General features: G+C 39.6%; 1 protein-coding gene across 1 annotated transcript in view; it reads left to right on the forward strand.

Moving 5' to 3' along the window:
* The window catches only part of lama2 (laminin, alpha 2), a 168,761-nt gene that overhangs the window by 138,723 nt on the left and 3,738 nt on the right, over positions 1 to 26,300 (forward strand). Inside the window, exons 51-70 of the mRNA XM_054619092.1 lie at positions 337 to 480; positions 2,948 to 3,081; positions 4,251 to 4,410; positions 4,493 to 4,617; positions 4,823 to 4,985; positions 5,502 to 5,646; positions 6,023 to 6,161; positions 6,579 to 6,590; positions 7,306 to 7,426; positions 8,365 to 8,520; positions 8,969 to 9,022; positions 12,385 to 12,536; positions 12,679 to 12,846; positions 16,995 to 17,178; positions 19,228 to 19,317; positions 23,121 to 23,233; positions 24,789 to 24,882; positions 25,301 to 25,396; positions 25,918 to 25,998; positions 26,151 to 26,228. Of these exons, the coding sequence (XP_054475067.1) occupies positions 337 to 480; positions 2,948 to 3,081; positions 4,251 to 4,410; positions 4,493 to 4,617; positions 4,823 to 4,985; positions 5,502 to 5,646; positions 6,023 to 6,161; positions 6,579 to 6,590; positions 7,306 to 7,426; positions 8,365 to 8,520; positions 8,969 to 9,022; positions 12,385 to 12,536; positions 12,679 to 12,846; positions 16,995 to 17,178; positions 19,228 to 19,317; positions 23,121 to 23,233; positions 24,789 to 24,882; positions 25,301 to 25,396; positions 25,918 to 25,998; positions 26,151 to 26,228 (2,409 nt within the window). The remainder of the gene's footprint in view (positions 1 to 336; positions 481 to 2,947; positions 3,082 to 4,250; positions 4,411 to 4,492; positions 4,618 to 4,822; positions 4,986 to 5,501; positions 5,647 to 6,022; positions 6,162 to 6,578; positions 6,591 to 7,305; positions 7,427 to 8,364; positions 8,521 to 8,968; positions 9,023 to 12,384; positions 12,537 to 12,678; positions 12,847 to 16,994; positions 17,179 to 19,227; positions 19,318 to 23,120; positions 23,234 to 24,788; positions 24,883 to 25,300; positions 25,397 to 25,917; positions 25,999 to 26,150; positions 26,229 to 26,300) is intronic.

Consider the following 26,300-nt stretch of genomic DNA (forward strand, 5'->3'; position numbering starts at 1 on the left):
AGTTCATGAATTTAAGCTATTTTTTTTGTGTATTATTTATGCTGTATTTCAGTGCAGTTTAACGTTGGTAATTTCATTGTAAAAGTTAAAAGTGGCTATCCATTCTACTTTTCTCGCTAAACTATGTTTTCCAGTACAGTAATTTAAGGCTTCTTTTTACGATATGAGGTATACGTTTAGTACCAAATACTTAATTTTAGTGTCTATTGTCTTCACGTTAAAAAAGTCAGTTTGAGTCACAATGCCAACGTTTGCAAAATATCAGTAAGGTTTACCACAAAAATAAGAAAGCTGTGGATATTTTGTCATTTCTCTTCTTTTTCTTCCTCTTTCCAGATCAAAGTTTCAGTGGCATCAGGTGGTGACTGTCTCCGTAGTTATCGCCCTGATATCAGGAAAGGGAGGTACAATACCATCATCCTTAATGTTAAAACCAAGACACCTGATAACCTGCTCTTCTACCTGGGATCAGCCAAATATGTAAGTATGCGATTTCCAGTATATAGCACAAATTAGTTACAATACAAAAAATTCTCTATTAGGAAATATCTCTGTCATTGCTTTGTAGCTATTTTCTGGAGGCTTATCTTAACCTCAATTAAAACCTGAGGAGCATTATGTCTGGATTTTAACCGTTCTCTTAGAACACGAATCAGCTTTTTCTTTTATCTGGCCAAAATATTAGAAATGTTTGTAAAAAGCAGAGGGCTGTCAAGAGTTGGTCCTCAAAAATATAGATAACGTCCTTACCAAAACTTGTGATATATCATCTATGTACAGTAGAGACCTGAAGCTAATAATTGAAAGAGTTGTATTTGCATGATAAAACCATGATAGTAAACCTCATTAAGTCTGTTTGGTTGACTTATCTGTCTTTATGGCTCTGGGGGAAATAATGATCAAACTATATATGGCTCTCGTATTACTGCAAACAAAATAGAAAATTCAGTTGACACTTTGACATTTTTTAAATGTTTCTTATTAAAGCATAAATCATATTTAATAAAAGGTTGAGGGCTTGTATATTGTGGAGCATTTATCATACTTGAAAATGTTACAAAAGTGTGCACCTACATAAACCCACTCAGAAGTATACATACACAGAGAGGAGCACACACTTGTGTTCCCTTCTCTCAGCCCCACACACACACACACACACCCTACACACACTCTCAGAGTAATTTGTCTAATATGAGAATAATTAATACTTCTTGACACATACTCACTAACACCCCTATAAACATAGCATACTGCTGTTTTAAGGTACCACTGATAATCCCTAAGTGTGCATATGGGTGGATTTGTGTTTATGCATAGGTGTGTGTGTGTGTCCTAAGGAGCAGCTGCAATTAACAACAAGTTTATGTTGCTATCTGCTTTAGCCTGATTTCCCCTGAGAAATCACTGCTTTGCTTCATCTGACTGGGAAGTCTTGAACGCGCATGCAAGAGTGTGTTTGTGTGTGTGTCTCTCACTAATATTCTCTAATAGGGAAGAATTCAGTATGAATAGCAATGCTCTGTTTGTGTGTGTGTGTGTGTGTGTGTGTGCGCACACCTCTACCACTTCACTAATAGTGTGTAATGCCAGTTGAATAATAACGATGCAGCCCTGTGATCTGTGCTAATGAATAATCGCCATTACCCTAGAGAGACCAGAAAGATAAGTGTGTGTAGTTATCTGTGCGTATATGTGTGTCAATTGTGTCTTCAAATGTGACTCCCTAATAATCTCTTAATTGTGCATAATACTATATGAATAATAATGTCTGTGTGTGACTGTCTACTTCAGAGACAATATCCAGATGAGAGCATATGCTAAAAATTACCTTATTCATTTTTTGGGGCTCATACATAAGTAATCCAACCATTAATCAAAATACAGTAAGATCCTGTGAAAATCCACTTATAGAGACAGATGGAGAAAACTTCAGCCTTTGTAACCTCAGAATAGACCAGAGCTGGGTGTGAAGTCCCTACACCATTCACTCATTCACTATTCCCTGCATGATAAATACTCCATAGGGTTCTCTGTTGTTGGTAATCAATTGAGATTTTGGATATCTATTAATCATCATAATTTCGCATCACTGACGACAGTGTTACATAACTCATGTGTTCTCTCATCTCAGGAGCAAACGCAAGAGTTGCATTATACAAATTCCGCCTAAAGAAAACAAGAAATTATTATGTATTTTTTTATTTATTGCATTATATAAAGGGAATATTCCCCAAACCGTTGTTTGCTTGGCTGGATACAGACTGTACGCACACCTGATGGCCAGAGGTGTATCTGATGACCTCTGGTTGAGATTTGTGAGGTCTGATGATCAGTATTTATATCTTGCCTGAAGTAAAACTTAAACTTGGCATGTTTTATCTGCTATTTGATTACAGAGCAGTCATTTATGAAGCCCATTAATGTCGGACTAATAAAGCTGGGAGACAACCAGGGGTTAAAATGGGATTTGTCATGTGGGGAAACTCTAACAGCCGATCCACATACAAAGAAAGCGTTTTTTAGAAGCCTATTTGTTCCTCGCTTCCATTTTATTAAATGTATCACCAGGTTAGGGGGGCCAGGATTTATATTAAGGAGGCGCTGATCCCCCTTGAAACCGCAGTAGCTCTGTTCGAGACCCCCCACGTTATTTTAAGCTTTAAGTCTATTTTTGTTGCGTCAAGTGATGCGTGATCTGCATATACAGCTGTTCAAATCACACAAATATCCTGTTGTAAATGTGATTTGTGTTTCACCACTGGCAGATTCCCCTCACTCGTCTTTATTTCTCTCTCTCCTCCTCCTCCTCCTCCTCCTCTCTCTTTCCTCTCTCACTTCAATCCCTTGATGACATGATGACTTATCACAAGCAATATATTGCACAATGCCATATTTCAAAAACAGATTGTATACAGTACATTGAGCATATATCTTCTGTGTGTCTCAGGTTGATTTCCTTGCCTTAGAGATGCGTAAGGGGAAGGTGAATTTCCTCTGGGACGTGGGTTCAGGTGTGGGGAGGGTGGAATATCCTCATCACACCATCCATGATGGGAATTGGCACAGAATAGAGGCGTCTCGGTAGGAAGTTAGCACACACACACACGCACACATACATGCACGTGCTTTGTCTCTGACATATAAACAGTGTTTTTCATTCAAACTGGCTTCCAAAGCCAACACTGATGTTGGCTTCAGCACAAAGAATACTGAGATCCAATGTTTCACCTTGGAAAGCCAGGAATGTTGATCCTAATGATGATACACTGATCTCGCACTTGCATTATAATCAGACATACATACATATGCATAACATGCAAATTGAACTTACAATGTTAGAAATTGGCATTACAAAGGCGCTCAATTGTAGATCAGATACATGCAAATGTATAGCACGAACTGTATCTCCAGGTCCCAATCTGATAAACATCAACAACCTATTAGTAAGAAACAGACATCGTATTTATCAACTTTATTATTTATCTATAAATATTTTTTACATTAAAAAATTATAAGAAAGCCCTTTTCATTGCAAACTCTCCAGACTTAAACATTTATTAATATTATTAATTTTGTATTATTATTTTGTGGTGTGGAACTGATGTTCAATATCAATTATTTCATAAAAAAGACTGATATATTTACCTAACCTTCACTATAAACTAAACCAACCATCAGCAACCAATAGAGTCAGCAAACATAACCCAACAACCATCATTTCATTCATGCTCTGGTGGAAAACATGTTGTTTCACTTGGGAAATGCAGCCTTGACAGTGTGGCACATCATTACATAGATACAGTGTAATCTGGTGGATCTAGTTTTTCTCTGTGAAAGCTAAATTGGTGCTGTATACAGACCATCCAACACCAGAGCCATTCACACCAGGCAGACGTCCCACCTGCATCATGTATTACAATGTAAGAGATTTCCCAAATGTGTTTTCCAGTGGATCACACAAACTATAAGTCTTAAAAATGTTCCCCTACTCGACAGAGAAATGCTGTTCCTGCTTTGAAAACACTCCAAGGTGGGATATTAATTTCACTTTACAGCTCTGAGGTTCCACTGCTACAAAACTGGCTCCACTACGCATTTCTATCATTCATCTTTAGCACCAAGAGTTCATAAAAACTGATTCCAAGTGGCTCCAACGTCTTCAGTCATTGTAAATGTCTTTCAGGAAATATAGAATGGCAAACAAAGTGACATCAAACCCGCTCTGTCTTTCTCCTTCTCTATGTCTACAGTAATGGGTTGAATGGCACCATATCAGTATATCCTCTAGAAGGCTCTATGGCTGGTATGATGCCGACCCCAGCCAGTGCCAACTCGCCAACAGCCTTCACCATCTTGGACGTTGACCAGAATGCCTACCTGTTTGTAGGAGGAATACTCGGCACTGTCAAGGTATGCCTGTCTCTGTCTGTGTGAAACAACATCAAGAAACCTTTCCGCCGATCTCATTATCTTCCTCCTTCTATCTTTTTAGAAAGCAGATGCAGTACGGACGACAGCGTTCACCGGCTGCATGGGGGAGACCTTCTTGGATGGTAAACCTATTGGACTGTGGAACTACAGAGAGAGACAGGGAGACTGTAAAGGATGTGCTGTCAGGTATACAAACACTTATTCATAAAGTTTTTCATATTTGATATATGCTGATGATATATATGAGGAAAGACAGAGAGAATGGAATAAAAACAGGCCACTTCATCATCTTTGTTACTTTGCAATTTATATTTGACATCTCCAACCCCTTTGACAGTTGGATGAGAAACAAAGCAATAGTAAAATGGATAATTTCTATCTGTTTTTTTAGCCCGCAGCGTTCAGATGGTGAGGGGATAGTTCAGCTGGATGGTGAGGGCTACGCAGCAGTGGGACGACCCACCAGGTGGAACCCCAATGTGTCCTCCGTGACCTTTAAGTTCCGCACATTTTCTTCTGAATCCCTGCTCATGTATTTGGCCACTGAAGACATGGTACGTATGAAACATAGTGAAAGGGGATGAAACCCAAATGATTATAACCCATGTAAATATCAGAACTGATAGTAAGGACTAACTAATATTTTAAAGGTACCATCTTTACTCGACGACTGATGTAGAATCACTATGAATAATTTAAGTTCGATAGTGTCACATTTTAGTACAACAAATAGTACAACAAAGTATGATAAAGACACAAAGAGGTTTTAGTGTCCCTGTCGTATGAGCTGACATGTTTACAAAGACAACACGCTGCAGAAAGAGAAATATTTGGAAAGCAATGTCTTGATGTGCTCTTATAATGTGAAATCTGTAATGTGTAATAATATTTTAGCCACAGTTTAGAAAGCTCTTCAGCCTGTTGGGTAATAAGAGAATTAACCCCTGCAATACATGTATGAATACATTAAAATAAGGACATACTGTTTTAGCCTGTTGCTTTAAAACAGTTATTGGATTCTTGTTGGATTTGAAATGTCTTACAAGACTTTCCCCCTGATGTCTCTGTAGAAGGACTTCATGTCCCTGGAACTGTCAGAGGGCAAGGTGAAGGTGAACTTTGACCTTGGGTCAGGAGTTGGCAGTGCCATATCAGCTAACCGCCACAATGATGGGCACTGGAAATCCCTCACCATGTCAAGAAACAAGAAAAAAGGTACACACAGCAGCAACAATCTACACAAGGCCACGATACAGTTGACAAGACAGGACAAGAACAGTATGAATGAGATTTAATAATCAGAAACAAAGACTCTAAACTACAATAGACACATTAGACTAAACTAGTTTATTAGTCTAGATTACAGAAAAATATAAGTATTTATCTTTGTTTAAACAGGTAGTCTCATTAAGAGGAACATACTTATGATTGACATACACAAGACATTGGTTCCACATGAGAGAAAACTATTACAAGTTGCATTCAAAATATGTATACATATAATAATTTAAAAAAGATTTCAATTTAAAAGTATTTCATCTCTGTCAGCCTGTTCCGTTGTTATTTTTTGTCTGTTTAACTCTGTACAAAGCCACGGTGAGCGTTGTGGACATCGACAGTGGTGCTGAGGAAAAGATAGTGGCCTCATCTCAGGGCTCAGCTACTGGTCTGAACCTCAGGGAACACCAGAAGATCTATTTTGGAGGGCTGCCTACCATTGGAAACTACAGGTACAAACACACACATGGTTGTAACACATTCATGTGCACATTTAGACAGTTGCATATACTGTACGTGTATTTAAGGGCCGTAATATGTTATCTATATTTGATATATTTCATTCATAGTGAAGACAGGATTGTTCTTTTTTTTTAAGATAATGCAGATGAAGGAAGTTTTTCTTATTTATATGTAATGACATTTTTAACTAATTTCTCCCAATTAAAATTGTCTTTGACACTTCATTGCTGTTAAATTAAGATACTTAGGCTGTTTTTACAAACTCTTTACACATATTTAAGTCTGTCAATAAACAATCTATGTGGCAGAAGGTTGTGTAGAAAAAACTTCAGTTTGGATGAGTCATTAGTAAGAAACTGTGTTTGTGAAGTGTGCTAATGCTTTGATATTATATTTTGTCTTAACAGCATGACAGCCAGGTAAATAAATACATGTTATAATCAGTCTATTGTGATTTATATTGCCTTCTGCATGTAGCTAGCCATGCTGATGACGCTTTACAGTTCAAAGTAAATGTTTATGTGTGTTTGTTTGTGTCTTGGCTTTACATCTGAGGGCTCCTCCAGACGGCAGCAGCAAATCACTTTCTCTGTGCTTTATTCATCTGAATTTGATGTTTGTATGTTCAGAAGCATTTACCTGGAACACATTTATGACTCTGCCTTACTTGAGTCATTTCCATAAAAGTATTAAAATTGTATTTAAGACGCAAATCAGAGTGTTTTTGTGTGGCACTGCAAGCAACTGTTTTTGCTGGGCTGAAAAGATACAGTCCGAATTCACTGAAAACAATACAAAGCTGCATTAGATTTGTTTTCCTTTTCTCTTGCATTATATGCAACCTGGACAATACCTGACATAAAATGTACATGAAATATGCTAAAAACTGATAAATATTATAAATTCTGCTTTATTAATATGGACACGCGGCCTATTACAACTTGACTTATAAAAAAGGAACTTCCAAGCGTCACTCTGCTTCTGCATACCTGATGCAATAGCTTCACTGCTGCAGCAACTCTGCTTTTTTTATTAATTGTTTTACACTACTGAGAGACATGAAATGCCATGAATTTTGAAATTTCTTTCTTCGCTGTATGTACTTTTATTAAAACTATCATAATATCTTTATAGGTCAGAGGTCACTTTGAAGCGGTATGCTGGCTGTCTTCGGGAGATTGAAGTCTCCACGACTCCATATAGTCTCCTCAGCAGTTCAGATTATACTGGGGTCACTAAAGGATGTAATGTAGAGGTAAGAGTTTCTACAGCTATTCAGTATATTTAAACTCTCCCTTAGATTCTATTACAGAGGTATGACTGTCTAATGCATGTAACATAGAAATATAAATCTGCAGCGCAGTATTTGCAGAATCTGCTAAAACCTATAATAGTGTTAAGATTGTCTACTTATATTGTTACAATTTAGTTATATTGTTTCCTTTGTACATAACTTTATTCAGGAAGTAGAAGGGTTTTCCTGTAAGTCATAAAATGAAAAGAAAGAAATAGTGAGAAAGAGGGAAGGTTAGAAATGTAATGAGCAGTTCAAACTTTTTAATTAATTTTTCTTTTAGATGTGAATAATCACAATATTCCAAACATATACGTAGTTCCTCAATTGCCTTTTACATCGGCATTGGAGATTTGAATGAGATAAAAGGCATTCATCATGATTTCTATAGACTAGTGCCATTCATTCGTATAAACATGCCATGGCTGCAGAGTGTATAAAGACTGTACAGGGGATTATAAAGGCCCGGGGTTGAGTGTATGCAGAGTGAAGGTCTTTCTCTCTAATCCATCCTTTTTTCTTCCTTCACCACTATGCAATGCTACAAAGATGAGTTTCTGCCAGTGTGTGTGGGTGTGTATGTGTGTCTGTGTTTTAGTGAGTATTTTCACTTTGAAACCACAGTCAAAATAATGAGAAGTGTCTACATTGGTCACAGTGCATTGGTAAAACAGCATGCATCTAAAAGTTGTCTCACGCACTGTTAGAGCTAATCCTTGACTTAAATCTCTGAGGGTATTTAGATAGACATACATTTTTATTTTTTTATTATTTTTCACTACTTTAGCTTTTAAAATCCTTGTTTTACTTTTCCACTGCGATTTATAAAATGTAGGACTGCACAATTCTTCTATTCACTGATGTATACTGAAATACTTGTAATTTTCTCCTTCTCACAGAACCTGTATACAGTCAGTTTCTCTAAGCCAGGATACATGGAGCTGGGTGGTCTGTCGCTGGCGGTTGGCACAGAGATCAGCCTGTCATTCAGCACTCTGGCAGACACCGGGACCATAATGCTGGCAGTAGGCGGAGCTTCACCACTTAATCAAAAGGTTCGGTTTCATATAATTTGTTAATTTCAGCTGTTTTTCACTTTCTTAATGCCTTATTTGAAAGGCCCATAATTTCTTAACAATTCTAGAAAGAATCATGAAAAAAACTTTGTGATTATGTAGAAATTAAAGAGAAATAGGAATTTCTTTGAATGATCAATTTAAAACCAAATTAAGTAACCAAACCCCAAAAATGTAATCTTTAATCTTTATGTTGAATAGTATGGTTAAAATATTTTTTGTTTCTGGGTCTGGGAACAGTGGAAGTAATTGAAACTGATCATTTGGAAGTTTATAAAATGAACACTTATTAATATTATATATATATCAAATACTTATAAATAACGGTTCGGTAGGAATCCCTTTGTTGGAAACTTAATGGGACCTGTAAAACAACAAAGCATTAATCCATTTATTCTCCCATTTTCTTAAAATCTTTCCACCACAGGCCCGAAACACTAACCTCCTCAGCTCCAAGAGGAGACGCAGACAGTCGGTAGAGGTGGGTTCAACACATGGATGAACTCATACACACACAAATGCTGTACCCCTTTACCTAATGACGTTTTCATAAGTGCATATTAATGAGATTTGCATATTTTGGCAACTGGGCTAATTGGATTCTCTTTTATTAAACACACATACATACACACACACACATTTCTCATTGAAAGATACATATAGTAGCTGTCGTAGCTTTTAGCTGACCATGCAAGCATTCACACACACACACACACACACACACACACACACACACACACACACACACACACACACACACACACATACACTCATACGTGCACACAAGCACTCTTTCTTTAAGTGAATGGAGTTTCCATGAGTGCATATTAATGAGATTTGAGTTTGTTGGCAGCTTTGCTGATTAGATTGTCTTACGGCTAAAAACATTCCCACACATATATACACACACACTTGCTGACTCACACACACGCTTAAAGTCCCTGTACTGATACAGCCCTCTTTCATCCTAATCACTGATAAATAAACAAATCCAGTCCTTTATCTCTGCTGGAAATGGCGTGTATTTGATGTGTAAGTATTGAGTTTGCACACGCATTCATTTTTCACAGGCATACAAATGTGTGTGTATGTCTGTGTTTAAGTCTGTGTTGTTACCGGTTTCAATGTTTGTGTGTGTGCACGCATGTTTAAGCATAAGTGTGTGTGTGTGTGTATGTCACATTGGTATGACGGTATTGCTCACATTAATGCCAAATTTAATGTGTATGTAGGTTTATTTGAGTGTGTGTGTGTGAGAGAGAGAGAGAGGACAGAGGGTTACCTCTAGCTTATCCATCATCACTGGTTGTTGGGCGCATTAATCTATTTTTACTAACTATGCTGGCAGGCAGGGCGTGTGTGTGCATGCATGTGGTTGTGTGTGTGCGGAGAAAGGTTAAGCGAGGTTAAAAACACCATCAACTCAACTTGGCCCTGACTAATGGATGTTTTAGAGAGGGACAGAGAAACAGGAGAGAGGGAGAAGGGGACAGGAGACAAAGGATGGAGGGATAGCGGAGGGAGATTTAGAGGTGAACAGAAGGAGAGAGGGGGAAGAGCAGAACCGGAAAGAAGAGAAATTATACGAAGGGGGAGGAGAGAGGAGCAGGGGAGAAATGATGGGGGGAGTTGATTTTAGACGGAGAGAATGGTCACAGAGAGGATAAATGGAGAAGAAAAGGAGGAAGAAGCTTAGTGCAGAATAAGGGGAGATAAAGAGAGTGTAGTTAGACGAGGGAGTAAGAAGGAAAGAGAGAGTACGGATGATTTAAAAAAAAAAACATACAGCTTGACCTTTCACAATATATATTTCACAAATCTGGGGCATTTTTGCCTAAATAAAGGGCTTACAATGAAGACATTAGATTGCTTCATAAAAATGTAACAAACACCAAACACCCTGCATCCCCCTGTCTGTATTCTAAACACAGTTTCTCTCTGCTTTACTTGTACAACCTTGCACCAAAATTGGCTCACACATGAAACCCAAAATATGATCATACATGTAAAACTTCAAAAGCTGAGAGAATTGAAAAATACTGAAAGTAGAAGAGACGTGTGTGTGTCCGTGTATGTTTTATGTGTGAATGTTTTTACATATTTTTCTTATGAGTGTGTAGGTCTTTCCATGCGTGTTAGCTACACCGCTCTGTTGCGTATTATTTCATGATTGTGCGTCTACATGTCTGTACGGGTGTGTCTGCGTGTATCTGTCCGCTGTGTGAGTTCATCTGTGATAGTCTGCCTTTGTCTGTATGTGTGACATGTGTCTGCGTCCGTGCACCTGTGTGTGTGTGTGTGTGTGTGTGTGTGTGTGTGTGTGTGTGTGTGTGTTTGTATCTCTGTAAGTGTGTCTGTGCGAGGCAGCGCTGCGAGAGGCATGTTGTAGCTACATCTCAGTTCAATTTGTCCCCGACCTCAAATTGAAATTCCATTTTCAGGTGGTAAATTGTCTCCCACTTCGCCCTCTGGCACACAGTGAATTAAAATTCAAATTAGCCTGACCCTGCACCGCTGCTCTCTAGCACCTCTCTGTCTGTCTCCCTCTTTCTCTCTCTACCCATCTCTATCTCGCTCGCTGTTTTGCTCTCTGCCCTCTCATCTCTTCCCCCTATTATCCTCTCCTCTCTGTTCCTCTCATCTCTTGTTATCCTTTCCTCCCCACTCTCCTCTCCACTCCTCTCCTACCTCTCTTATTTCCCCACAATTTCTCTCTATAAACCCCCTCACCTCTCCCTACTCATCTCCCCTTTCGCCTTTTGACTTCTCTTTAATCCCCAGTCTCTCCTCCCTCCTGTTTGTCATTTTTCCTCTCTTCACTTTCTTCTGCCTTGTCCTTCCTTTCTCCTCCTCTCCTCTTCCCGACAAACATTTAAAGAATTAAAACATGAGGTGGTTAAATGTAATCCAAGTTGTATATGTTATATTCAAAGTGAGGTGTAAACCATAGGAAAAATTCTTAATGGAACCGTTTCGATCAGATGACCTTTGAATATTTAGATCCTTATTTCATGAATTTATGCAGGTAGCAACTACTGGGTTTTTTTTAATTCGGATGTTTTTCCAGACATTTGGTTTTTGTTTGGTAGTATTAAAGTATTATTTATGATTTTTTTAAGAAGTTCCACTTACTAGCTTTTTTTTCAGACATTTATTCTATCTTAAAGACAGCTGAATGCTTTTGAAAAAATATATTTATATATTTTACTAATATTTGATAGATTTGTTTGGTCAGAGTTCAACGTCAAACTGAAGTTATTCAGTCTTTTCTAGGAAGCAATCTTTAATCTGATTCTTTTTGGCAATTCTATTCATGATTTTGTAATTGCATTTTTCTTTACTTCTGACCTTGTGACACTTTTTTGTCAGTTTTATGTTTTTATTAAGTAACACAGTGATTTTATTACTGCTTACCTCTGCCAGGAAACTCTTGAAAAGACCTTTCTTATCTCAACAATGGTTGGTCTTTGTCAAATAAAGGTTACATTTAAAAAACAAATACACCCCACCCATTAGATTCCTGCTTAACATCAACATTTCCTCTCATTTGCTTTTAGTTTCCTTCATAATTCTCACTTGCTTATTTTCATTTGCCATTGTTGAGGTCATAATCTATCTCATATTTCCTCTAGCCTTTTCAATGAATAATGTTGGATATATTGGCTTTTTAGATGGTGTATACTGTGTATGTAAAGAAGTTGGTATGTCGTGAAATTCAAAGCCCTTCTCTCGTACATCAGCCTTAACTTTACCTCCTACATTTCATCTGCAGCTCTGGGTCTTGAGAGTAGTATGGATTTACAAATTTCCACAGATAATAAAGTTTATCTCACTCTCCTGCAGCCCTACCTTTCAGTCTTGCTGAACAAAGGCTCTCTGGAGGTCTTGTTGTTTACCGGCAGCCACAGTCCGCGTCGTGTCATCAGACGACCAGAGCAAGGCATACTGAATGATGGGAGAGAGCACTCGCTGCGCATAGAGAGGCTACCTGGCAGGTTGGTGTTTGTGTGTCTGTTCAGGCTTTGTTGATGTTCCTACCTGTGCAACAGAATTTATGTCGCTGTTGAAGATTGGCTTTTACGCTGCATAATCAATTTGATACTCCCTGTGTGTTTGTCTGTGGGTGTTTTCCACCAGATCTTTTGCAGTTCAGGTGGATGAGGAGGCCAAGAGGGAGGCAGCGCTTCCCAACGACCAGCCAGTGAGCCTGCAGCGCATCTTCCTCGGTGGTATTCCTGCAGAAGTACAGCAGACCTCCAACGTCCCATTCCAGGGATGTATATGGAACCTCATGGTCAACGCTGTGTACGTAACATCTCATCTATTTATGCAATCCGATTTATTTAAACACAGGGTTTTTCTTCAACGTAGAATATGAAATAATATAACATAATATATTGCTCTTCTCATTGAATTAAAATGTACAGTATGTTCTTTGGTGTGCTTTGGTATTTTTCTTTTTTGAAGTACCAGTATTGGAACCCAGAAGAAAAGTTCAAGTTCTTATTCATCTTATGCACAACAACTACATTGAAGCAGTTGTTGGCAACAATCCTTATTGCATATGTATAAAAAAAGAAAAAGAACCATGCAAGTAAAAACAAAATGAGACTATAAACATAAATTAGTGCAAGTTAATGTAAGAGACAAAATATAACAAAAAATACACTCATAACAATAAGGCAAATAAAATAATATGAATAAGACATGAATTGCAAATGAATAAAACTCACTTTGAAACAGTGACTGAACCTGGCCACTTCCTTTAGCAAGGATCTGGTAACATAACTGGATCATTTTTTTCCCATCAGAACCAATCATGTTTAGTGTTATGATCTGATTAAATAACTAAAGCTATTTTTTTATTATTGTGATACATCCACAAAGTAATGTGGTTATGACATCACAAGATACATAGGGAGCAAAAGAACAGAGTCAACTTTTGATTAATCTTTGATTTCTAATTATCTGCCCCAGCTTTCCACCATGTTAAATACTGACACAGACAAAAATTACCAATTTACTTTACTTCAGTAAACTCAAACTGTTCACCTTAAAGGCACTGCATTTATATTTGTGCTTCAAACAGGGCAGTGTTCCCTCATTGCCCAAATGTTTACCCAATATTGTTTCCTGGCAGTGGAAGACAGACATAATTTTGACCTCATACACTGCTGGGTTAAAGTGTTGTTAATATGATTTCAGGAGGTCATGATGATGCTGTTGAGCATTATGATGATAAAGTCAGTGTCTCTTTCTGCCTGAACAGCAGTAATAGAGCTGTCCAACATCATAAACATACTCATAAATCAAATTACACCCCTCTCTCATCTTTGTGTGTTTATGATTTTGTCTGTTTACCTCATTTCACCCCTATCACCCCAACGCTATAACTTCTGCCTAATATACATCTGACTGTTTGTCAGTGAGTCTTCATCATTCTTTTATACATTTTCTTGGAGCCTACAGTAAAATGTAATGAGTATATAATACTGTTAAGTTAATTTGTCTTGAATAACTCTTACCATTCTTCCTTTTTCTAGCGCTTTCATGATCATACGGTGGAAATAGGAACCTTGTCAGGGAGTGTATTGTGCTCCTGACCCTTGAGCTTGTTCAGACTACACACAAAACATTTTTTAGAGGCACTTTGCTTAAATACAAAGTTTATGGAAGCACAAATAAATGCAAATTTGCTCTAGTTGACACACATTTTCACTCCCAAAATCTACTACTCCTGTCAATGGCCGGCCTGAAGGATCAATGTTACAGATATATCTGTACATGTTGTGTTCAGCTTAACTGCTTTGGCCTAGTGCATGGGCTGGGTTCTGAAATTCATCACTTTAAAGTTTCTTTAAATATTTATCAAGTACTTTTCCAAATATTTAACAGTCACTTTTTATACCCACATGAACCTTAGTTTTCATCCATCCAGCCATCCATCCATTTTCCTCCGCTTATCCGGGGCCAGGTCGCAGGGGCAGCAAGCCGAGGATGGTCCTCTAGACGTCCTTCTCCCCAGCAGCACATTCCAGCTCCTCCTGGGGAACCCCGAGACGTTCCCAGGCCAGACGAGATATATAATCTCTCCAGCGTGTTCTGGGTCTACCCCGGGACGTGCCTGGAAAACCTCTAAAGGGAGGCGTCCAGGGGGCATCCTGATCAGATGCCCGAACCACCTCAGCTGGCCCCTTTCGACGCGAAGGAGCAGCGGCTCTACTCCGAGCTCCCTCCGGATGTCTGAGCTCCTCACCCTATCTCTAAGGCTGAGCCCAGCCACCCTACGAAGGAAGCTCATTTCGGCCGCTTGTATTCGCGATCTCATTCTTTCGGTCACTACCCAAAGCTCATGACCATAGGTGAGGGTTGGAATGTAGATGGACTGGTAAATTGAGAGCTTTGCCTTACGGCTCAGCTCCTTCTTCACCACAACGGTCCGGTACAACGCCTGCATCACCGCTGACGCTGCACTGAACCGCCTGTCCATCTCCCGCTCCATTTTACCCTCACTCGTGAATAAGATCCCGAGATACTTGAACTCCCTCGCTTGGGGCAGTGACTCACTCCCAACCCAGAGGGTGCAATCCACCGTTTTCCGGAAGAGAACCATGGCCTCAGACTTGGAGGTACTGACTCTCATCCCGACCGCTTCACACTCGGCTGTGAACCGCCCCAGTGCGTGCTGAAGGTCACGTTCTGAAGAAGCCAACAGAACCACATCATCTGCAAAAAGCATGGATGCGATTCTGAGGTCCCCAAACCGGAAACTCTCCTCCCCCCGGCTGCGCCTTGAAATCCTGTCCATGAAAATCACAAACAGGATTGGTGACAATGGGCAGCCCTGGCGGAGGCCAACACGCACTGGGAACAAGCTCGACTTTGTGCCGAGTATCCGGACACAGCTCTCACTTTGGTCATACAAGGACCGAATGGCTCGTAGCAACGAACCAGGTACCCCATATTCCCGCAGTACCTTCCACAGGACTCCCCGAGGGACACGGTCGAAGGCCTTCTCCAAGTCCACAAAACACATGTAGACTGGATGAGCAAACTCCCATGCACCCTCCAACAGACCTGCAAGGGTAAAGAGTTGGTCCGCTGTTCAACGGCCAGGACGGAATCCGCATTGCTCCTCCTGAATCCGAGGTTCGACAATCGGCCGGAGCCTCCTTTCCAGCACCCTGGAGTAAACTTTCCCGGGGAGGCTGAGCAGTGTGATACCCCTATAATTGAAGCACACTCTCCGGTCCACCTTTTTGAAATTGGGAACCACCACCCGGTCTGCCACTCCACAGGCACTGTACCCGACTTCCACGCGACAGTGAAGAGACGTGTCAACCAAGACAGCCCAACAATGTCCAGAGCCTTTAGCATCTCCGGTCGAATCTCATCCACTCCTGGCGCTTTGCCGCTGAAGAGCTTTTTAACTACCTCAACGACCTCCGCCAGGCATATGGACGAGTCTTCCCCTGAGTCTTCAGACTCTGCCTCTTCCACAGAGGACGTGTTGGTCGGGTTCAGGAGTTCCTCAAAGTGTTCTTTCCACCGCTCGACAATATCCCCAGTCCGGGTCTGCAGTTCTCCCCCCTGCTGAGCACAGCCTGAGAAAAGCCCTGCTTCCCCTTTCTGAGTCGTCTCACGGTTTGCCAGAACTTCCTTGAGGCCAGTCGAAAGTCCTTCTCCATGGCCTCCCCAAACTCCTCCCACACTCATTACAACTTATTTATGGCTGGATGGTCTTACGAAGCATGCCAAATTAATAAGAGCACACAAGGCCAAATTGCCTCTTAAGTTACCATATGACTGGTTTCTGACAAGCAATGCAGCACTTAAAAGGTTATTTTTCAAACGGAGTACAGGGCAGTGCTCAGTCTACTTAAAAATCAAAAGGGGCTACATTACATCACTTCACAGCGAACAATGGGGGAAAAACCGCATCAACGATCTGTTTCAATGCTATATTCTCTGGTCTAGCTCTAATAACAAATGTGTTCAACTGTCTTTATTAGTTTAGATAACAGGCACTCTACTGTCCTGCTGTTATCACAGACATTTGTACTAACCACAAACACTTGACTCGTACATGGACTCACAGCTATGACCCGCTACAGTTCAAGGCAGTTTGCCGCTGCAGAATGAATAAATGGGAAACACAAGTGGATATTTGGCATTGTTTTTGGCATAAAAAAAAGCCTGGCAGGGATTCCCCTACAATTATAGCAGAGACACTGACATGTATTAAACACCTGTGCTGTATGCAAATACAAATGGACTGCACAAACACATCAGTCAAATTCAACCTCAACAAGGAATACGAAAATGTCCTTACTATAGCGTTCAGTCTGAACACACTTTGACAGGTCCGTGTACTTGTAACTCACTGTGATGTTCGTGTCGGTGTCAGCTGAACATTGTCTAAGTTCAAATCTAATCGCTCGTCCATCTCTCAGTCTCTCAGATTTCTCCCTGCCTGTGGCCTTTGAGAATGCTGAAATCGGACAGTGCCCCAACCTTGCCCCCCTGCCACTTCCTCTGCCAGACGAGGAGGAGCCCGAGAAGGAAAAGGAAGAGTCGAAGCCAGTCAGTCCTCCACTTATCCCAACCACAGCTACACCAGCTCCAGGTCCTCCTGCTGTAAGTGGGGCAATTAACATGGGAAAAGAGAGTATAAAATGTGTAAGAAAGTAGGATATATTCATATTACACCACAGGGATTTATTTACTGTAATATAATGGCCAATACATTTGTTTAGGCAGCCTATTTAAAGCTGTTGGCAGATGTACATACATATGTACACAGAGACATGCACATAAAACACATTTATAGAGATACTGTATAGTAAAAAGAAGCACATACACAAATATAAACACACATTTACAGAATAGAACACGTGTCCTACTCCACCACCATTTTTATTTCAGACACACAAATACACACCTATTTCTCTCTGATGAAATGCAGCCACGGCCTCGCCCTGTTAGCTTAGCGCTTCATCACATTGCAGTTGTACAGCCCATTAACTCTTCTTTATGGTCCCTTTAGCCTTGAGCCACAAACTCCACCTCTGGCAGCCTGTCATACAGTGTGGAGCCATGGCGCTACGCTACGCTAACTGTGCATGCCATTTATGCTTTATGAGCCCACAGGAGCCAAAACTCTCAGCTAACATTAAGCAACTATGTTAAGAGGCTGGTAGGCAGTCATTCAGACCATAACCTTAGCATTGGGATGGGGTAATTCATATACTGTATTTAATATATTCTAAGTCTTACAGGGGTCATAGTTTATCAGTTACCCTGTTACCTGCTAAACTACATCTCTAAAAGGACATTGATCATGAAGCACAGAGCCCAAGAGCTACCCCAACTTAGCTATAACTATGTGGTTTGTTGCTTTATGGGCTGTAAGATCATCTGCTTTATGATATACAGTACACTACAGCCTGTTAAAAAGCCATAGCTCTACATTTTAACAGAGTTGGAAGGTAAGTTTTCACCAAATTTCAGTGAGTTATTATCCTTGTGTCTCATGTTTTGTTTGTTAGGTGTTTTGTTAATGTTGGTCTTGTTGACTCTTGGAACATCTTTCCGTTACAACTACAACACATTACAATATAAAATATATAAAGTCATCCGAGGACGTGACATTTACTCCACCAACATCACTATATATTATAGTGAACCAACATCTCCTCTGATTTAGCTTCTGTTTCACGGGCCTCTGATCCAAAGTGTATTTTTGTGTGTCAATACAATGTCAATACAAAGTGTTCTATTTCCAAATAAATACAAGGATTTATTTAGTTATGATTAGATTTGAGGAGACAGTAAACATAAATAGTTTCCACCTTAAGCAGAGAGTAGCCCAGATGTTTCTGTTTTGATGGATCATGACCTGTATTTAAACACATCATTATGAAACAGCTTTTTATAACAATGATGAGTTTTTTTAAAGTGTGGGCACAATCTTACACAATTAGTAAAAAAAAAAAAAAGTCTAGTTTGAAATGGTTGTGCTGCTGCACCATGTGACAGCTCTCTGCTCACAAGTTGCTACATGCATTTTTCAACAACAGCAAAAGGAAATTGTCTGACTGAAGAAGTAATCACAATTTGAATCACAGCTGACGGTAAACAACAAACTCAGCATGTGCTTGAATAAAGAGGCTTCTCTAACTTCCACTTTTCTGTCACAACATATTCTGTACTTGTGAATCTTGAGACATTGGTGAGCACAAATTTAGAGGTTTGAAGAGGCTCTAGAACAGGCACCTTACAAGTTCCTGTGAACCTCTGAACAATAAGATTCTGATATTTTCTATCATTTTTACTTGCTGTCCTGCTCTAACTGCCTGTATTTAGCCTTCAGAATCAGAGCTTATCTAATTTCTCGTGCTTAGTCTTCAAAATCTAAGATGGTCAGAGTCTAAAAGGGGAAAAGCCACACTTTTATTCTTGTGGTAATTATGCTTCAATTCAGGGTAAAAAAAAAGGGGGTGTTGGAGTCAAAAGGTTTCTCCGTTGCTTCATTAACTTCCTTGACCTTTAATGTTTATGACATCATTGCCTACCTGTTGCCTGATTAGCGGGCTGTGTGCTTGTCATAAACATCATTCGCCATTCTGGCTCTGTGGCTGCAACTAATCCCCCTTCCTTTCCACTCCCTGACTGCTCCGCCTGCAGGAGGCCACGCCCCCTGCCGCTCCTGCTGCCACACCCACTGCTGCTGCAGCAGCCCCGCCCACTGCTAAACAGGAGCCCAGCGCTGACTTGGTATACATACACACACGTGCACACATTTGACATTGTTTAAAGGGTATGGCTGGTGATATTCTATATTTTTGTCATTATTAACATTGCGTTTGTTTGACTGTAACTTTCTAAAATGATTTTGTTTTGTAGATTTTAGCAAATTTGGTTAAACAGGAATAAATACTGTTCCTTTTGGAGACTGTTTTCAGCCATGGATTTGGTATGCTAGTAATTATATATTTGCGGCAGACAGAAGTTGTATGTGGTATTAATTAAAACAAAGTGCAATGCCCACATTTATGATAATGAAGGAAGAACCAGTGCAATGGCTGACACACAGATATGTTTTAATAGCAATTAATCAACATTGGATGACGATGGCGCAAAGGCTAAAACTTCATCAGGCTCCAGTTACACAGACAAAACTTGTTAGTAGGATCAATACATTGTTGGTTTTGGTCTTCTTGCAAGAAAAAGCTAAACTATCATAAGAATTATCCCTTAACAGACACACTTGAGTATGAATCATCCTCCACTGTAAACCTCAGAGCTTTCTGACTTGTTCTCTCATTTATCTTCATATCTTTAGGATATCAATATAAAATATTTAAATTTGAGGACAATCAAGTCTGATGATGGCAAACTGGATTACAGCAGCTTTTCATTTGTATCATTTTAAATACGATATCCCGGTTATATGAGATCCATTATTCCTTTCTTCCTTTTTAAGTGTATTTCTCACATTTTCTATTTCAACCTCCTTTCCCCCAGAGAATGTCAGTTAAGTAAAGCTATTTTATCCACCTCCACCTTTGTGCTGAGCTGCTATGTTGACCGCAGTCTTCTTCTTATGGCCACTGACAAGCTTGGCTTGAGCAGCTGGGGGTTAAGTGCTTTGCCCAAGAGCCCTTGACATTAATTATTGACAGAAGGGAGAGCCTCCCTCGTTTGATACCCTTATGGGGAGGTGTTTTAACAGGCCACCCAGTTGCTGTCTCTCATTTCCGCATTTGCATTTCTTTTCAGGTGATTTGTTTTCATAACGATGTGTCCTTTAAACTGTATCTGAGTTTTGGTAAACATCTGCCTCCTTAGGATCTTGGTGAAGTCGTAAAGCTGTTGCATCTGCAGTATTAGTAGCCTCAAGCTTTTCTGGTTTCAATTTAAGACCTAAGTTTAAAACACTAGCAATATAGTGACCAGTGACATATGCTTAAGGAGTATTGCACTGTAATGTCTTTAAATTCATGTCATGTGTTAAGCAGAGAAAAATGTGTAGCTAAAGCTTATGACTACCAGTTTTCAAACAAGAAGCTTCTCTGAAAACTTCAATAAGCAAAGCAAGGACTTTTGATCTCTCAAGAGTGGTGGCAACGACACACACACGTATATAAAATCCAGACTAATGACTTCTATTGGTGTGACCTCCAACCAAAGACTAGCCTCTCTGAATGAAAGAAATACTTCCTATTGTTAGCTTAATGGAAAGATGCAGAGGGGATGAGATAGAGGGTGGGAGGAAGAGGAGGATAGAAGACAGAGAAGAGAAAAGGTGCAGCCATGGAGGAAGAAGAGGAAATAGAGAGAGAGAGAGTCTTTCTGAAAAGAGCGGCCGCCGCCTTTTGTTGGCTTAATGGAAAGACGGAAGAGAGGGAAGCCAGAGAAGAATGAAAGGAGAGGCAAGGAACGAGCTTCTGAGCAAGTGACATCTCCCTTTTGTTAGATAGGGACAGAAGTGAAAGAGGGAGAAAAAAAGAGGGAGGTTGAGGAGGAGGAGCGGATATGAGGACAGAGCGCGATAAGAGGTGAGTGTCAGCTGTAACAAAGCAAGGTCACCGTGTGGGGAATGTCTTCACTTGAAAGAGAACAAGAGAGGAGAGGAGATTAAGACACACAGAGACACTTGTGTGTGTGTGTGTGTGTGTGTGTGTGTGTGTGTGTGTGTGTGTGTGTGTGTGTGTGTGTGTGTGTGTGTGTGTGTGTGTGTGTGTGTGTGTGTGTGTCTCAGATGCTCTCCCTCTCTCTAACTTTGTCTAACACTGACACTGGAGGAATGGCGAAGCAGCTTTGTTAATTAATAGGATATGTATCTGAGAGAGGAAAGGAAATAAAGCCCAGAAAGGAGCTAGGAAGAAGAGATTGGAGGAAAGGAGGAGACGAAAGAAGGGGAAACAAAAGGAATCAGTTGAGGAGAGCAAGTGAGGAAAGATGAGAAGATGGAGGTGAGGTGGACATAAAACGGTGAAGGTCTAAGAAGGCCTTCCATTAGAGGCAGGAGTGGGTGATAGAAAAGAGATAGACAGGTGACCAAACATGCAAAGGTAGCAGATAGTATGGTAAGATATGAAAGGAGAGAGCAAAACGGATAAGATGAGGTGGCAGGGCAGGAAATGAAGAGACGGGGAGGAAAGATGATAAGACACTGGCAAAAGGATGAAGGGGCTGATGAGATGGGGGGGAGATGAGATTTGGCAAGGTGGAAAAAGTCAGAAGAGCAAGAGAAGAGGAGGGTAGGAAGAAAATTAAGCACAAGTGGTAAAAAAGGTGAATGAAAGGAGGAAAGAAAGGTGAGAAATTGGTGAAGAGGACGCAAGGTGTCAACAAGATCAGGAGAGGTGGAGGAGGAGAAAAACAGGAAAGGTGGTAACTGGAAGTGGTAGGATGTTAATTGTAGAGTGAGGCAGCAGGAGGAGAGTGAAGAATGGAAGGGCGGGAAAGATGGGAGGTGGAAGGAGAGAGAACACTATAGAGGGGATAAAGGTAGATAGAGGAAGAGATAAAAACCAGTGGAGACGAGCCTTTAAGCGGAACAGTGATTAAAGCAAAGAGAAGAAGAGTAGAAGTAGATGAGAATAAAGGTACAGTTACGGTAGAAGAAAGGGGTATAAAATACAAAATATAGAAGAAATGAGGAGAGGAGACATGACTTTAGAGTCAATATGAGCAAAAGCAAGTTGAGCTGTTGCAGGAAGAAGAGGAAGATAAAAAGGATGCAGAAGAGGACAAGATGAAGGAAGAGGTCTTGTTGTGAGGATTAAGCAGATAGTAGTTAATAATGGAGGGGTGGGGTCGAAAAAGGAAAGCAAAGACTAGAAGAGAGAAACGTGAGAAAGTGGCATGAAAGGGGATAGGAGATGTAAAGGTGAGTAGAGAGTAGTCAGAAATGACGATGCCTTCACTTGTACTATTACACTGACATCTTCTGGTCACTGACTGAACTGCGTCCTGTAAAATGACTCATCTAATACTTTGTTTACCCTGCTGCCAAAGTGAAGCACAAATCAAATGGAAATCAGACTACAGTGTGTATGATGTCTGATAAGGAAATATGTGCAGGATTTATGATTATCAAACTGTGTTAGGGTCCAGTGATTTGAAAACGGAATCAGCCAAATCCACCTTGGCAGCAACTGAATTGAGTTGATGCTGAAGAAATGACACAGTCATGAGAGATTATTGCAATTCAACCGATTTAATAGACCTTATGCCAAAACTTGCTGGGACCATCTGAAATATTCTGTATCACAATTTGCACAATAAAGATATATACTATATATACATTGCACATACAACGCCTGACTTGTAAACCTACAAGGATTTTTATGAATTTAATCTTCTATGAACTCTTCGTTAGCCTGTTTTATATACAGAACTGTTTCATGACCCTTTGTGACCAATCAGCCCTTTAGGTCGCTGCATATCAGATGCTGAAACCATATTAGTGTGATTGACATAATGTTCTGCTCAGGTGTTCCTATTGACAATATAGGAGCAGTGTGGTGTAACCCTGTCAGTGTAACTGACATGTTGTGTCCAATCTCCAGGATTCATGTGCATCAGCTGTGGCCCCGACAGCGCTCGAGAAGGCCTATCAATTTGGACTGACCAGGAACAGTCACATGAGATTTGCTTTTGACGACACAAAAGTCAGAGAGAAGTATGTGTTCACCATGAGTAATCGTTTAAGTTTTTGGATTTGTGGTGTTGCCCTACAGCACAACTGGAAGCCTGTTCATACCTGCATTCAAACAGTTAAGGCCTTAAGCAAAGCTAATCAAATAAATAACTAGGCTTACTAGTGCGTTAAAAGCTATCTCTCGTGCAAACTCTCTTCAAATGAGCATTGAGCAGCTTTTCTCGCAGTTAACGTTCCTCTACATCATAGCATCCACCAAGCATGATTGGCTAGAAAGAGGTCATGTGAGAAGAGATGCAAAAACAGAAAAAAGTGCTCTGAAAAATTGCTATACTATTATATATTGTATTATAACATTATTATTGATGATGCACTTATGTTTGAGTAGCATTTATTGTTAAAGTTAGTGGAGGTTATACCTCATGTAAACTACTTTGTATTCTGTTAAGCTATCTGTAACAGTGCTTCATATTTAATAAGCTAATGGTGGTTTTGTATTTAAATCTTAAACTACAAAGTAACTAGTAGCTGTTTTTGTGGAGTGAAATTACAAAGTAGCATGAAATGTAAATACAATTAATTTGATTAAAACCATTTTGTGCAAGAAATGTACTTAGTTACATTCCAGCACTGCAAAAATTGCTTAATGCTTGCTACATGTTATAAACCATGGTGTTGTGTATCTTGTCAGGTTTATGCTTAGATTTAACTCTATGGAGTGCAGTTCTAAATAAATGAAGGAAAACAGAAGTGAGTGAGTGATAGTTTGGACCGGTAAAGACACTTACCAACACAGGTACAGCAGCTCAAAACCCAGGGAAACATCCTCTATAAATAACAGTGTGTTGAATTACTGAACATGTTATTGACTTGACCAACCCTGAAAACAACCTTTCTGTTTCGCACACTGACAGTCAGAAAAACAACAAAATGATGTAAGGATGAGGAAATGCATTCCATTCAGATATACACCCATCAATTTGTTAAACATGCAATGGTTTGATAGATTTTAGGTACTTTATTAATCTAATAGTTGTGTTAATGGATGAGTGGAAAAATGAACAGTATGATGTTCAAAGACTTTGGCTGTTTTGGGGTTCAGACTCAACATTAATTTGCTGGACATCTTCTTTAAGCAGCGGGGTGGCCCGCTGTCCAAATCTTAATGTCAGTGCTGAAAAATATGATTAATCGGTAAGATAAGTGTCTGACTTTCTTAAAACTGCCATTTGTCTTTTATGCTGCTTTTTGCCATCCCCAATTAATACTAATAATTAGATTTTTATATTTTACATTTAATTTAGAAATTAAAATGTAGAATTGTTTTTTTAAGTGAGAATATCTTTGGGGGCATTTAAACCAACAGACAAAATATTTTAAAATGAAATGCATCCATTGTAGAAAACCCGCTTTTTGAGGAAATCCAGTATTATGTTATTTTCCAATATTATGATAAAAATGCAAAGCACCACAAACATTGCACCTGTTTAAGATTATTTACTGTGCCTTTTGCAATTTAATTAAATTATATGTACTGTTTTGTAATCAAAGATTCATGTTTGTATGTTTGTCTCAGGCTTATATTGGAGTTTGAGCTGAGGACAAAGGAAGAGTCTGGTCTCGTTCTCTACATGGCAAGAATCAACCATGCAGACTTTGTTACCATACAGGTATCCATCTACTGCTTTGACTGTCATTTTAAAAGTTACATTTCCCCTGTTTTTCCTTTGGTTCTAGTTTTCTTTAAAATAATGAATTCAAGTTGGTTGAAGACCCTTAAAATGCACAGCCTTTCATATAAGCTCCAGTCCACTTCTTTTTGTACCGCAAAGCAGTAAATCAGACCAGGTAACAGTGTAGAAGTAAATATTTTATGAAAAAACTGAAATGGAATTAGTGAGTCTCATATCCCCCCATTGTTTTCTATTTGTACACTGTGTTGCACTGTGAGTCTGTAAGGACGCTAAATTAGTTCTTTCTGATTTCACCAAGGTCGCCATATTCAGGAACAAATGCCATAGAGTGTCATATTAACCATGTCAGCTTGTCATCCCTCCATCATGACCCTCTGTCTCTCTCCTCCTGTAGATCAAGGACGGACAAGTGTGTCTGGGTTATGATCTTGGTCATGGAAACATATCTGGCTGCGTCCCCTTCTCCATTAATGATGGGAACTGGTACAAGGTAGGACAGTCTTTCACTCATGCTTGTTCATTATAGAATCTCAAAAGAATAATAGATTGTTTAAATACTGTCTTGATAATATACAGGGTATGGAAAAAGAGTCTCAGGACATTAATAATCTACTGACCCACAGTCAATTGTCACTTTCATCTGAATGTGTATACATGGGAGAATATTTTTTAGATTTAAAGATACTGTTGCATATAGATCATTTCACCATTTGCTTTTATCAAAGCTTCCTAGCTTTCTGCTGTCCAGAACATCAGTTCCTGGAGACTCATTTATCAAAGAAAGTCCTACTTTTCTAGAACAACATTACACCATCGATGAATACTAAATCTCAATTTCATGCGATAGCACATGTTGGCAAAATTTGTGTTTCTTTACATCCAAGACAAGATATAGTCTCTGTTGATACTGAGAAAGAACTGAACTTGTCTATTGGTCTAAATGTTTCCTGTTTAATATTTGTCCTTCTGCTTGCCTTTCTAACCCTCCTTTCATCTGTTTATCCCTCTCAGATCCGTGTGACTCGTAACAAGCAGAGGGGTATACTTACGGTTGATGGCCGATACAGTAAACAGATGACCAGTCCAAAGAAGGTATATTTTTTTTCTATTCTAAAGATTTCAACCTTTTCTCACATATAAAATACTCTACTCTAAACCACAGATATTACAACCATGCATTTGTTGATCACGTTTGTAAAAGGATTGTTTTATTGTTGCATTAACAACTTATCTTCTTTTACCAGGCTGACCTGTTAGACGTGGTGGGGATGCTGTATGTTGGTGGATTACCACAAAACTACACCAGCAAGAGAATTGGACCGGTAAAAGACATACAGATACACATACAATATTTTAAATTTGCTCGTTAACCCAGGATTCCATTTTTCTGTTTA

This window comes from Anoplopoma fimbria, chromosome 18 (assembly GCF_027596085.1).
Source record: "Anoplopoma fimbria isolate UVic2021 breed Golden Eagle Sablefish chromosome 18, Afim_UVic_2022, whole genome shotgun sequence".
In the NCBI taxonomy this organism is placed as follows: Eukaryota; Metazoa; Chordata; class Actinopteri; order Perciformes; family Anoplopomatidae; genus Anoplopoma; species Anoplopoma fimbria.